The sequence below is a fragment of the Gymnodraco acuticeps genome, unplaced genomic scaffold (assembly GCF_902827175.1).
Source record: "Gymnodraco acuticeps unplaced genomic scaffold, fGymAcu1.1, whole genome shotgun sequence".
NCBI classification, from domain to species: Eukaryota; Metazoa; Chordata; class Actinopteri; order Perciformes; family Bathydraconidae; genus Gymnodraco; species Gymnodraco acuticeps.
Window position 1 is genome coordinate 86,522 of NW_022990625.1, and position 13,017 is coordinate 99,538.

General features: G+C 42.7%; 1 protein-coding gene across 1 annotated transcript; it reads left to right on the plus strand.

The window, feature by feature from the left end:
- The first annotated feature begins 8,082 nt into the window (after window positions 1–8,082).
- Window positions 8,083–10,496, plus strand: LOC117554678. Its single transcript, XM_034229158.1, has 3 exons — window positions 8,083–8,193; window positions 8,402–8,560; window positions 8,832–10,496. The coding sequence occupies exons 1-3, from the start codon at window positions 8,156–8,158 to the stop codon at window positions 9,664–9,666; spliced, it is 1,032 nt and encodes a 343-aa protein (XP_034085049.1). The 5' UTR covers window positions 8,083–8,155; the 3' UTR covers window positions 9,667–10,496.
- The last annotated feature ends 2,521 nt before the right edge of the window (window positions 10,497–13,017 follow it).

The window sequence follows — 13,017 nt, forward strand, 5'->3', positions numbered from 1 at the left end:
ATTCCCAAGCCTGTTTGTGTGGCACTGCTCCAATCATCGTCTAGAGCTGGCAGTTGGGGATGTGGTCAAGGAGGTCTCAGGGCTCAATCATTTCCAGATCTTTTTTGACAAACTCTATTCCTTGTTCCATGCCTCCCCCAAAAATCAGAGGCAGTTAGCGCAGTGTGCGCAAGCAGTCGGACAGCGTCTCCTGGTGATAGGGCGTGTTTTGTCCATCCGCTGGGTGGCTTCAAGTGAAAGGAGCGTCAGAGCAGTCTGGGAAAACTACCGAGTGCTTCATGATCACTTCACAAATGCTGCAAACGACACGAGCAGGGATTCCAGAGACAGAGCAAAGTACAAGGGCCTGGATGATGTGCTCACATCTGCAACGTTTGTCAGCAATCTGGGACTGATGTACGATGCGCTCACAGAGCTCAGCGACCTCTCTCGGCAACTCCAAAAAAGAGAGATGACACTGCCTACAGCAGATAGGCTCTTAACTCGAGAAATACGAGTTTTTGAATCCATGGTCACCATGCCTGGCCCACACATGACAACAGTTCATACAGCTCTAGCTGAGAAGTCCTTCAAGGGTGTTGCCCTGCGTGAGAATGGCAGGCTTGTACATATTCATGCAGGTCAGTTTTTCCGCAGTATGGTAGAGAATCTGAGACACAGAATGACTTCCACAACCTCCTCTCATGTCAGCACAAGAGAAATCCCATTACATGGCCGGGAGGCCCGGGACAATCAGCTAATCCAGGACATGAAAGTTATCCATCCTGGAAGTTGGCCTGAAGAGGATGGGGACGTAGAGGTGCTACGTTTGTGCGAAGTGCTGAAAGTGGACAGAAGAGAGACTGTTCAGGGCTTTCGCGAATACAAGGAAACCAGGGCATCCCGTACACCTGCTGCCATGGAGCCTCTACTGAAAGCAGTCCGAACCATCGCTGTCTCCACTAGTGAGTGTGAGCGGGCATTCAGCTGCATGAACGATATCCTTACTGCAAAAAGGAATGCTCTCTCTGTCAGCCGACTGTCCAGCCTGGTTTTCATTAAATGTAATGGACCATCACTAGGACAGTTCAATCCGGAACAGTATGTGAGGTCCTGGCTGGCAAAGGGAAGGAGAAGTGCTGATGAAAGAGCCTGTCCAGCTCCAGTCCCTGATACTGATGTCCCCAAGGCCTTCTGGAGCCTTTTCTAACAATGTGAAGTATATTGCAAAGCAGCTCACCCAGTGAGAAGACTTTTGGCATAATGTGCCGATTTGTACAGATCCTGGAGATAGAAGGACTTCAGACCAACCAGGGAGTTATCTGATCAGCTTGGTGTTCAATGTAACTCTTTACCATGGCTCAGACTTTGTTACTTGCAGTTACAGTTTCTCATTTTAGATTGTGCAAATTTTGCATTTGTTTTTACATGTTCTTTGTTCATGCTCTTTATCATTCTTCTGAGTTGGAAAGTTAGATTGCATCATAGTTTACTTTATACATATTTGTATTCTTCAGTGGTGAAGTATATTGCAAAGCAGCTCAGCCATGTGAGAAGACTTTTGGCACTTTTTCGTTTTTCGTTTTCTGAGTTGGAAAATTAGATTGCATTCAAAATGTACAGAAATACTTAATTTTGTTAAAGCTTTTTATAAAAAATGCTTCTGACCAGAGCTTTGTTTCCTTGTCATTAATGTTGAACACCACCAGAGGGGCTCTCACCTGAAAGGTCTCTGCTTCATGTGTCTTCAGCAGAAGATCTAGACTTTGATTGCTATATTTTCAGTTAATATTGACCTTACTGAGCTTTAGCCATATCCGCTGCCTATCATAAAAAATGTTAAGTACAGTGAACCTTTCTAAAATATACAGTAGTAAAGAGACAAACCCACCAGCATTATAGTAGCCAAATTCTTGTTTGTGGGCTGTATATATAAAATTGACTTGAAAAAGTTGCTGATTTTAGAGTACTGGCACCTTTTTCATTCCAATTCAAGCACTGCATGGAACATAGTCAAGTTAGCTACCTAGCTAGTAGCGACGAGTAGCGAGCACGTTAGTTAGCATTACGGCCCGTACACACAGCAGCTTTTGGCGATTTGTCCACCGCTTCCAGCGCGTCTCCGCCCATTGACTTTGAATGGGGATGACGTCACTTTCCCTCGCTTGTCGCCGAACTGCATTGTGGGGGGGCGAGGCGAAGATTTCCAGGATTTCCAGGAAGTTCAGGATTCCAAAGTTGAACAATGTTCAACTTTTGAGGCTGAGCTGGAAGCGACAGCCAATCAGATCCGTTTATGCAAATCTGACAGTTCAAGCGCTAGCCAATCAAACCGCGTGCAAGCTGGGAGAACCAGACCCGCAGTTCATTTCTATATTCCACAAAAATGGAGGAGAACTTAGTTATTGCGGTAGCAAATCACCCGGTTCTTTATGACCAGTCCCTATTTACTTACCGGGATACAAACCGGAGGAACCAGGCATGGAGGGAGGTGGCAGAGGCAGTGGGTGAAACTGGTAGGTTTTCGCTTGTTTGGGGATTTTATATCCAGTTTACTTCGTTGCTAGTTTACTTCGTTGCTAGCAAGCATAGACAGTATCATTAGCCAGCATGGAATGTAGCATAAAATAGCACCATAAACATTAATCTCATAAATGTTCAAAATGTTAAAAAAATAAATGTTCATCATAGCCCTTCCTATTTGACAATAGTGTAGAAGAACCGGGTTTTTTTGCTTTGTATGTCGGGGGCGGGATATTCATGTGATATTCATGTGATTGGTTGTTGGTCGCGAAATCCCCAAACTGTCAGACACGCCCAGCTCCAGGATTTTCAAGATTTGGTCAAAGCTGCTGTGTGGACACACTGTTACATTACTTAGCCTTGTCATTTTTAGTAGCCTTACCATGAAGTTATTATTTTATTACATGAAGTAAACCAAAATGTTAAACAGTAACCAAACATGATGGTAAGTATTTCGTGAAACTTTTGAAGAGTAGCCTACTGCGCCCTCCACCGGGTGCTAAGGAAGCAGTTCAGGGAGAGTCGAAGGCAGGCATGGAGCTTTGCATGACATTCTTCTGGACGTGTTTCATTGTGATGACAATTTGTTTGTTGGAAAGACAGTCGTTGTGTGCTTACTGAGAGAAAATTGTTAGAAGAGATAATTATTCAAAGTGTTGTTACTTTAAAGTGTTGTTACTGACCTTTTTCTCTTTTATTTTCTTTACCTCACCTGTAACTGCTGAGACGTTGAGGAACATGCACACTGACCTGCTCTGGCAACCTGATTTCCACTGTACGTAATAGTATTTGGTTATGGTATATTATTTATATACATCAAAGGCACAATGCACCCCCCAGAGACACACATGTATTGAGTGTGATATTTTGCATAGGTCATGTGAAATCATCTTTACATACTAGAAAACTGTAGGAGCGGAAACTTGTTTTGACATTGAATTTTTAATATCCGATAATAAAGTTGATCTGTTTTATTTATTCTTCTCTCTTCCCAGCTCCATCCATCACCATTCTCTGTTCCTGCAGGTCCTGCAGGTCCTGCTTGCTAATCAATGCTCATATTTTTTTACACAATTACAAATAAAGTCATTGTATTGTATGACATGAAGTTGTGCTTCATTCGGAGTCAATAATAAATTCATTCTGCCTTCAACTGCACAATGATTGTGGACTGCACCGACATCCATGTAGCTGCCCCCCAGTAAGATGAACCAAGCAAAGAGGGTCACCATCATGCCCAAGGACATCCAGCTGGCCCGCCGCATCCGCGGAGAGAGGGCTTAGACTGACCTGAGACCAGCACACCCAAACACAACGGCTCTTTTAAGAGCCACCTACAGTTTCAAAGAGTTGCAATCCTACGTTATTATAATGACTAAACTGGTTCATGTATCACTTAGTTTACTGAACCGTGATGAATGAAAGAAATTAGTGAGGTAGTGGTTTACTGAAGTTACAAAGACATTAATATATGAGTAACAGGTCAGTGTAAACACAAGCTTCTGTCAATTATGGATCATTCAAACTATTTATATAAAAATATGTAATAAAGTTCTAAAACAAGTATTCGGTATATTCCTTGATAGCTTTTGGAGAAGGTTGTTTTTAAGTTTACTCAAATCTATCGTTTCAACTGTTTCACTTTATAAAAAGGGAACAGGTGAGTAGAGCATCATTGAGTTTCTTATTCTGTCAGTAAATTATCCAAATGAAATGTTTTTCATTATTTTAGTCAACCCTAAACAAATTGATTGTACCTTTTTAATAATGACCTTACATGGTCGGCAAAGTTAAATTAACTTCAGAAAATCAAATCTGTTCTGAGAAAAAACTAATAAATGTTTAAAGATAGGAACTTGCCATCCCACTGAAAAACAGTCCGTAGAGATTTAAAGAAGTAGTTGTAGTTCAGTCCAACGTTTCATTTGGATTCATTTGACAACAGTCAACTATTTTCATAAAGAATATATATATATGTTTCAAAGTCAACTTTATTGTCAATCTTACTCAGTTTGTGTTTATAGACAGAGAGGTCAAATAGATGTTTAAATAAAATTATACAATTTACAGATATGTATACAAATATATATCTATATACACCATCATGTATAATGATGGTGTATGATGTAGAAGGAAGTGTGGTAGATAACAAGTAAATATAGAGTTACATACAGATCCATGTTACAGCAAAATATGGAATAATTAAGAAGCACGCAGTATAATAATAATTACATGCAACAATTAAATAACTGCTCAGCATCTCCACCACAATCCCAATCTGCTGTGTCCTGTTTTCCTCCCCTCTGCATAACACCCCATCACACATACGAAACACAACGCAGAGTCCGAGGGTGTTAAGAGTATGTTTATTTAAATGTCCTCCTCTCTACTGGCCAACACAGGGAGCATATGCTGGGTGTAGAATTGTTCCAGGAGGAGGAGATTTCCATGCCATGCAGGGTCTTTGGGGATGGGGATGATGATCGCCTCCTTCGTGGTCCACACAACAAAGTAGCAGAGACTCCGGTCTGTGATATGCAGCTGCCCTTGGACTGGTGCCAGTATGGGTGAATATATGACCCACCCTCCTCACGGAGACAGAAGGATGGTAACTGGACTGCCTCCGCGATGGTCATGTTCCTCTGGCTGTGTGGACACTTCACCTCCAGCAGGGCAGATGGCTGCACAAGTCCATCGGGTGATGCTCCCAAAACACCCGACTCACTCACAAAGAGACCAGACTCGATTCGAACACTGTCACCCGATAGGCCTCCACAAAAGCCTTCACCCCTTCGGCCTCGTTTACAACCCCCCAGTTGACAGTTGGCGATGTCTCTGGCCAGTGGGTTGTATGTCTCCTCTCGCTGTTGGTAAAGTTGAGACACCGGCTGGACTACTTTGGAAGTGCCAGGCTTCCTCCACTGGCACTCAACATCTGTGGAGCTGATCTGCCACATGGCAAATATTGCCAATGCTGCAGCGTGGCTGCATTTGTACATCCCCCGTGCACAATCACAGACAGCACTCTGCATCGCGCCATCGTCTCCCATGCAGATCTGTAAAAATAAAGTAAGTACCATTTGTTAGCATGCTATAATAGATTGAATGAGCAATAATACAAGGATGGTCCGGATCTGGGGGTGGGAGGGTTTATTTTTCCATAGTTTTGTCCTCTTGTCTGATTGTTGTTATTGTTTGTTTTTTCTGTATTTTTTGTAATTTGTGCTGTATTGGTTGTGATTGTACATTGTATTTTTCTAAATGTGTATGAATACATTTTTGAAAAACATTTGATCAACAATAAAAAAGGATTTGGTCAGGATCTAGACTCAGTGTGTAGTTTATTAATTAATCAATGCTCTCTACATTAGGAAAACACATACCAGTGTACCAGATGGAGTCACACACAGCTGTGCCTAGATAACCAAAATCCTTGAATCTACACACAGCAAATAAACTCAAATGACACAACGAGAAAAAGGAGATCACACATACAGTATAGTCGATATAAAACTGTCCACTTCAATCTGAAGAGCAACTAAAACTAGGGCCGGGACTCGATTAAAAAAATTAATCTAATTAATTAGAGGCTTTGTAATTAATTAATCGAAATTAATCGCATTTTTAATCACATATAAATATTTGACCTGAGAACAGTGAGTAGCAATTTTTTTCACATGGATTTTAGTATACCATTAGGCGCATTCCCACCGCAGTACTTTTCCCACAAAGGTTCATGAGAATTTAGTTCATGAGAACTCTTTGAACCTGGGGGTGGATTAGGCAAATGAAGCCGCTGACGTCACTTCTTCTTCTTCTGCTTTGGGTTTACTGGCAGGCCGCAAACCACTTCACGGCGTATACTGCCGCCCAAAGTCCCCGGCCGGAAGTCCCCGGAGTTGGGGACTGGCTTCAGTAGAAGCTGCTGGGGACTCCCAGCAGCTTCTACTGAAGCCTTCCGAGTAAATCGCCAGAACGCCGACACCTCCTCATCTCCACCGCTCCCATGTTTTATTTTGTGTTGCCATAAGTTAGTCTCTCTGCGTTTCTGCGCTGGGCTAATGCTAATAATGCTAATGCGAGGATAATAAAATGGCGGCTTCACAAAACTTTTTGGGAGTTTTTACGGGGCGTGGTTTGCAATCCGCCCAGCCAATCAGAAATATAGCTATTTTTCTCACAAGAGAGCCGTACGAAAGTCCCTGCTCTCTAGCAGCTCTCTGCTCTCTAGCAGGGACTTTCGTGGGGGTAAAAAGGTTACTAATTTAGTACCGGCTCTTTTTGGTGTGAACGCGATAAAAGAGGCTAACGTCCACGCTAGCTTCCACGCTAGCTGCTATATGTTTTGCATTGAGGTGATACTTGAGGCTTGATGTGCTGCGGTGATATGCGAATTCCTTTTTGCATAATTTGCACACAACCGTGCTCTTATCGACGCTTCCATCCGTCCGTTTTTTAAAACAACATTTCCCACTGTTGTTCACTGTGGTTTGTTGTTGTCTGAAGTCATGAACGTTATAGGCCGCAAGGTGAACCTCGAAAAGTCCTTTAGAAAAGAAATCCCGCTCCACAGAAGTGAAACTACACAATCTTTAGTTCATAAAAAAGAACGAGTCATGCTTATCCACCAAAAAAAATTTCGTCGCTAAAATTCCTGCCAATTCTTCTAGGCACGTAATTATTGGCTGAACTATTCCCTTCGAAGCGTAATAATATCTTGGTCCAAAGTCGTGCCACGGTTCATCACGTGATCGTGCTACACCAATTGGGTAGCTGCATATTGTCAACAGAAGTGAAAGATGGCGGCCGCCATGGTTTCATCGAGTAGCGGAGACGAGGAAAACGCACCAGAAAGTCTCAAAAAGTCAAAATTGTCAACACACAAACATTGTTACATGCATATTACGTCTGTGAAGCATGAAAAGGTTGATTGTTTTACCAATACAAGATGGAATACGTACAGGACAAGCTTACAACGGTCGCTCGGCTTGAAGGGAGACTCTCGGAACGTGGTGGCTGAAAACCACAAGCACTGTCTTGATTTCGAGTTCGAAGATATTCCTGAGGACGCTGGCTTCCACCACACATGCTACATAAGGTTTACCGACACAAAGGCCATGACGAAGGTGGAAAGACGGCTCGCACGTGAGGGAGATCAAGACGTTAGGGAGGACCTTGAGGTCGAGCCCATCCCATCGACGTCTCGCAGCACGTACCGAAGCCAAACAGAGAAGCTACGATCAAGGTCAGGCCTGCCAATCGCAGGCTCTGGCCCCGTCCTTCCTGCCCTGTGCATTATATGCAAGATGAAGGAGAAAATGATCATCAAAGCAGGCAAGCGACAAAGGGATCAACTGTGTAAGGCTGAAACATTAAAAGCAGGTAAGCAAACCCCCTCCCCCACCCACACACCACACACACACACCACACACACACACACACACACATTCTCTGTGGTTGAATAACTGAAAGGTACAATTATGTGTGAGAGATACGTCAACAAACTCATTGAGTTGTCCTTTTTTTCCGTTTAGGCAAATTGCAGAAAGCTGCTGAGAAGAAAGATGACCAAAGTGTTCTTTTACATATAAAAGACAAAGACTGTGTGGCTCTGGAGGTGCGGTACCACAAAAGCTGTTACAGTCAGTACACCATGTTTTTGCTGAGACCTGACAAACCAGAGACAGAACAGTAAGTTATTTCTCCTTGGATTGCTTTACCTATTTGCACTACCACCAGACTGAAGTCCAGGTGTGTGTCGGCGATGGCTATATATATATATACACATACACATACTTAACATTATAAGTAAACATCCAATTTCCTTCTGTTATATGTGCACACAATCACAACACTTATTCATTTATCCATTTATTTACTTCTCATTCATGTGTTGTAGGGATGAGGCAATGTTTGATGCCAGTTACAAGCTGTTCTGTGAGAGGATCATCCGCCAGAGGCTGCTTGTCAACAATGAGGTGCTTAGAATGGGCCAGCTGAGGCAGGCCTTCATTGACATGGTGAAAGCAAACGAAGGTGTTGATGCTTCAAACTACAGGTAACTGCAATGTAATACAAGTCTTATTATTTATCATGTGCAAGGCCAGCTTTAAACAAAATGTGTATGACAGGCCTGTTTGGAGAAACCCCCATGATGTGTAGTGTGTAGTGTTGTTTGTGATGATGTGGGCCTTTATTTGGCTTCTTTGGTGTTAAATGTGCTGTATGGCAGATAGGTTCTAGTCTGTAATGTCTTGTATCACCTCCACCACTCTGCTTTTGATGGTACTCCTGTGACTCGTAATTGTCACTGTTTTGTTGTGTTACAGACAGGATCTGTTGAAGAAGAGGCTGGCTCAAGATTTCCCTCAGCTAGCGTTTCACATGCCCACCAAGCGCAACGTCTGCGAACTGTTTTTTGCTGAGACTCTGTCAAAGGATGCACTCGTGGACATGCTACCAGATCCATCCGGTACGGAAACAACACAGTCCAGTGAATTGAGCCAGACAGACAGCGACAATGAAACAGGGAGAACAAAGTGCCAAACAACACATGAGGACACAAGGACACTGTATACAGCAGCGTTGTTTTTGAAAAGACTGCTTAGTGACACTCCTGGCATGTCATGCCCATGGCCTCCCACTTCTGAAAATGTAAATGTCACTGAATCTCAAACTGTTGTCCCCATTGGACTATACAATCTGCTCAGCTGGATTATAGGTTCCACTGAGGAGCCAACACTGGATCATTATGTCAACATTGATGATGACGTACATTTGAAAGTGTTGTCTGTTTGTCAAGACATTGTGTACCTTGCTTCCAAGGGCCGCAAGCAGACACCCAAGTCCTTGGCTTTAGGTTTAACTGTTCGACATTTAACTGGATCATCACGCATTGTATCACTGCTTAACAGACTGGGACATTGTGCATCATGGGACACAGTTTTGAGTCTAGACACTAGCCTTGCCCAACTGACACTAGTAGAAGGCAGAGACAAAATACCGAAGGGATTCTCAAAGCGGACACCCACAACACTTGTGTGGGATAACATTGACTTTGGTGAGGAGACACTATCGGGTCGTGGAACTACTCACCATACAAATGGAATTAAATGGAATTTTCCAGGCTCCTCATCCTTGGCCAGAGCAGGAAAATTGAAATGAGGGAAATTCTGTCATATTCCTTGGGAACTGTGTCATATCCATTAGCAAGTGCTGATGGTTCACTTGCCAAAACAAACAAATCAGCTCTCATGGATCTATTGCAGAGCAAAGGTGGAGAGTGCTTGGTTGACAAAGTTCCAATAGGTGGTGCCATTCTTTTTGATGGCATGGCAGTCATGCAGGCCATGCCATCCAGACCAGCAACATTTGGAGAGCTTGCAGAGACCATACTGCAGAGCATACTCCAACTTGCTTTGCATCACAAGTGTACACGCATTGATTTTGTCACTGACCGGTATCCACCCATCAGCATCAAAAGCCTAGAACGGTCCCGTAGAGCTGATGCAGGGTCACAACTAATAACAATCTTCAGCCCAGATCAGAGAACTCCAACCCAGTGGAAGAAGTTTCTCTCTGACGGAAAAAATAAGGAAGCACTGGCCGAATTCCTTTATGTGGCATGGACACATGCAGACCTCACAACAGTGGGTAAAAACCTCAGCTTGTACATTGCCCATCAAAATCAATGCCACTGTGTAACTGTCATGGAGGGTGTACAGTCTGTTGATGTTGTTGAAGACCTGCAGTGTGATCATGAGGAATGTGACACACGGGTGTTTTTACATGCCCAACATGCTGCACAGGAGCACAAAGCTGTCATCATCAAGAGCTCGGACACTGATGTGGCAGTCATTGCTGTAAGTCTGCAGGCAGATTTGCCATGCAGCTTATATGTGTTCACAGGGACTGGCAACAGGACACGGATCATTGACATTGCCATGGTGTCATCAGCTCTCGGAACCAGTGTGTGTTCAGCCTTGATTGGAATTCACACGTTGTCTGGGTGTGACTCCACAAGCGCTTTCTATGGCAAAGGCAAAAGAAAGTCATTTGCTGTTGCATGTGAGAAAGATGACTACCTTAAGGCTTTCAGAAGTTTAGGTACTAACTTTGACTTGGAGCAATCAACATTTGCACTTCTTTGCCGGTATGTATGTCACCTGTATGATCAGCCAGCAGCCGAACATGTAAATGATGCTAGGTACAAGGCTTTCTGTATGGCATCATCGGCCTTGCCAGAATTAAGCATTCCCCCTACTCATGATGCCCTCCATCAGCACTGCAAAAGGGCAAATTACCAGGCAGCAATAATGAGGTCCTGTCTCAAAAGAGAAATGAATGCTCCATCACCTGCTGGATATGGTTGGGAAATAGAGGATGGGAACTTACACGTCACCTGGATGACAAGAAATCCTGCCCCTGACAGTGTGTTGCATGTGATACACTGCAGCTGCAAAGAGTCTGCCTGTGAGAAAGGCAGATGTTCATGCTTCTCTGCAGGACTCTGTTGCACAGACTTATGTCGTTGCTCAAATTGTGCAAATAAAAAAGAAACAGAGGAAGAGAACGATGACTGCCCTGACACTGACAGTGAGGAATAGGAATAAAAGAGCCTTCTTTCCATCTTTCTTAAGCTCTTTTCTGTTCTTTTGGTTTTAGTGCCTGGCCGACGCGCTCACACATCACTCATAGATACGTTTGTTTTTGGTACTAGAACAGAGTATAATCAGCAGGACTCTTTTAACCAGCTGAGGCAATCACAGCACCAATCAGCCGCTCCGCCCAGCCTGACACCAATCAATTATACTACATTACATGTCCTTCTACTGTTTTCTATGTCATACCTTTTATATTTGTAATAAATCTCGTTTTTATGGTTCATCAGTGTTGTTTTCATTTGTGGAGGGATGAATGAGTAAATAAATGAATCAATGGACATTGGTATAAGTAAGGCAAGGCAAGTTTATTTATATAGCACTTTTCAACACAAGGCAATTCAAAGTGTTTTACAAAAAATTAAAGACATTAAGAAAATGGCATTTAAAATCAGTCATTCAAAAGAAAAGCTAATAAAAGAAACATTAAAAGAAAAAATACATGGATAAAAGTTACAGTGCAGTCTAAGATATGAATAGTTCAATTAAAAGCAGCGACAAAAAGAAAAGTCTTCAGCCTGGAAGTACTGCATTTTATTGATCTAAATTACTTAACGTAACAAGTTAACCTTCTTCTTGGACGCAGAAATCAAGTCATGTTTATTTTAAGAGTGCATTTAACGTGTACAGGGTAACAACAGACAGACAAAAAGTCCTCAGTCTAATGGAATAATCCCAATGAACCTAGCGATGTGAACATGGCAGTCCAGGAATGATAGTTTGATAAATATGAGTTTGATATACTTTATTAATCCCCGTGGGGAAATTGTTTGTAGCTGGAGTTGGCTGATAAACGCTGCTAGTCAATGTTGATTCGATGATCAACTCTGTTCCCAGATAGTAAAACCTCTCACAAATACCGCGTATATAACGCAAATACCTCGGACTTAGTGATGTATTAAGACATATGACAAAACATGACATAAAACAAGCATACAGCACTGTTTAGAATCCATTTGGTCTGGTTTAGCGTAACCACGGCGGCCGCCATCTTTCACTTCTGTTGACAATATGCAGCTACCCAATTGGTGTAGCACGATCACGTGACGAACCGTGGCACGACTTTGGACCAAGATATTATTACGCTTCGAAGGGACTAGTTCAGCCAATAATTACGTGCCTAGAAGAATTGGCAGGAATTTTAGCGACGATATTTTTTTTGGTGGATAAGCATGACTCGTTCTTTTTTATGAACTAAAGATTGTGTAGTTTCACTTCTGTGGAGCGGGTTGAAACGATAACAGGGTTCACCTTATGGCCTATTAGTTGGTGCTCCAGTATAATCGGTACGCCTGAAACTCATCCAGTGAGAAACGTTCCGCGGTGCAAAAATAAGTGCGATTATAATGCGTTAATTTTTTTAACGCGTTAATTTTTGTGTAATTAATTAATCTTAATTAACGCGTTAAAGTCCCGGCCCTAACTAAAACAAAACACGGGAGTGTACCTTGTTCTTGTGAACACTAATGTTATCCACAGCATACACAGAGACCACGAATTTCTTAAGGAGAAAACTAGTTACTAAAACAAAACACGTTAGTGTACCTTGTTAGCTAATGTTAGCTAGCTGACATTAACGTTACACATTGCACTCATATTACTCACCGAAACCTTGTAAAGCCGGTCCCGCTGCTCTTACAGAACCGACTAACTCCCCTTTCGTGTATGTACAGCTCTCAACATGCCCAGACTTGTAGTGATGTTCACCTCGTTTTACTTTTCACCTCATTCTGAAAGAAACAGGTGATATTTGCTAACGTGACGGCCGTCTTTGTGATGGTGACGCGTTTTGTGCGAGACCAGAGACCTGTAGTTCACTGAGCGGTTTCACACAAAGAAATGTGTAACTTCACAG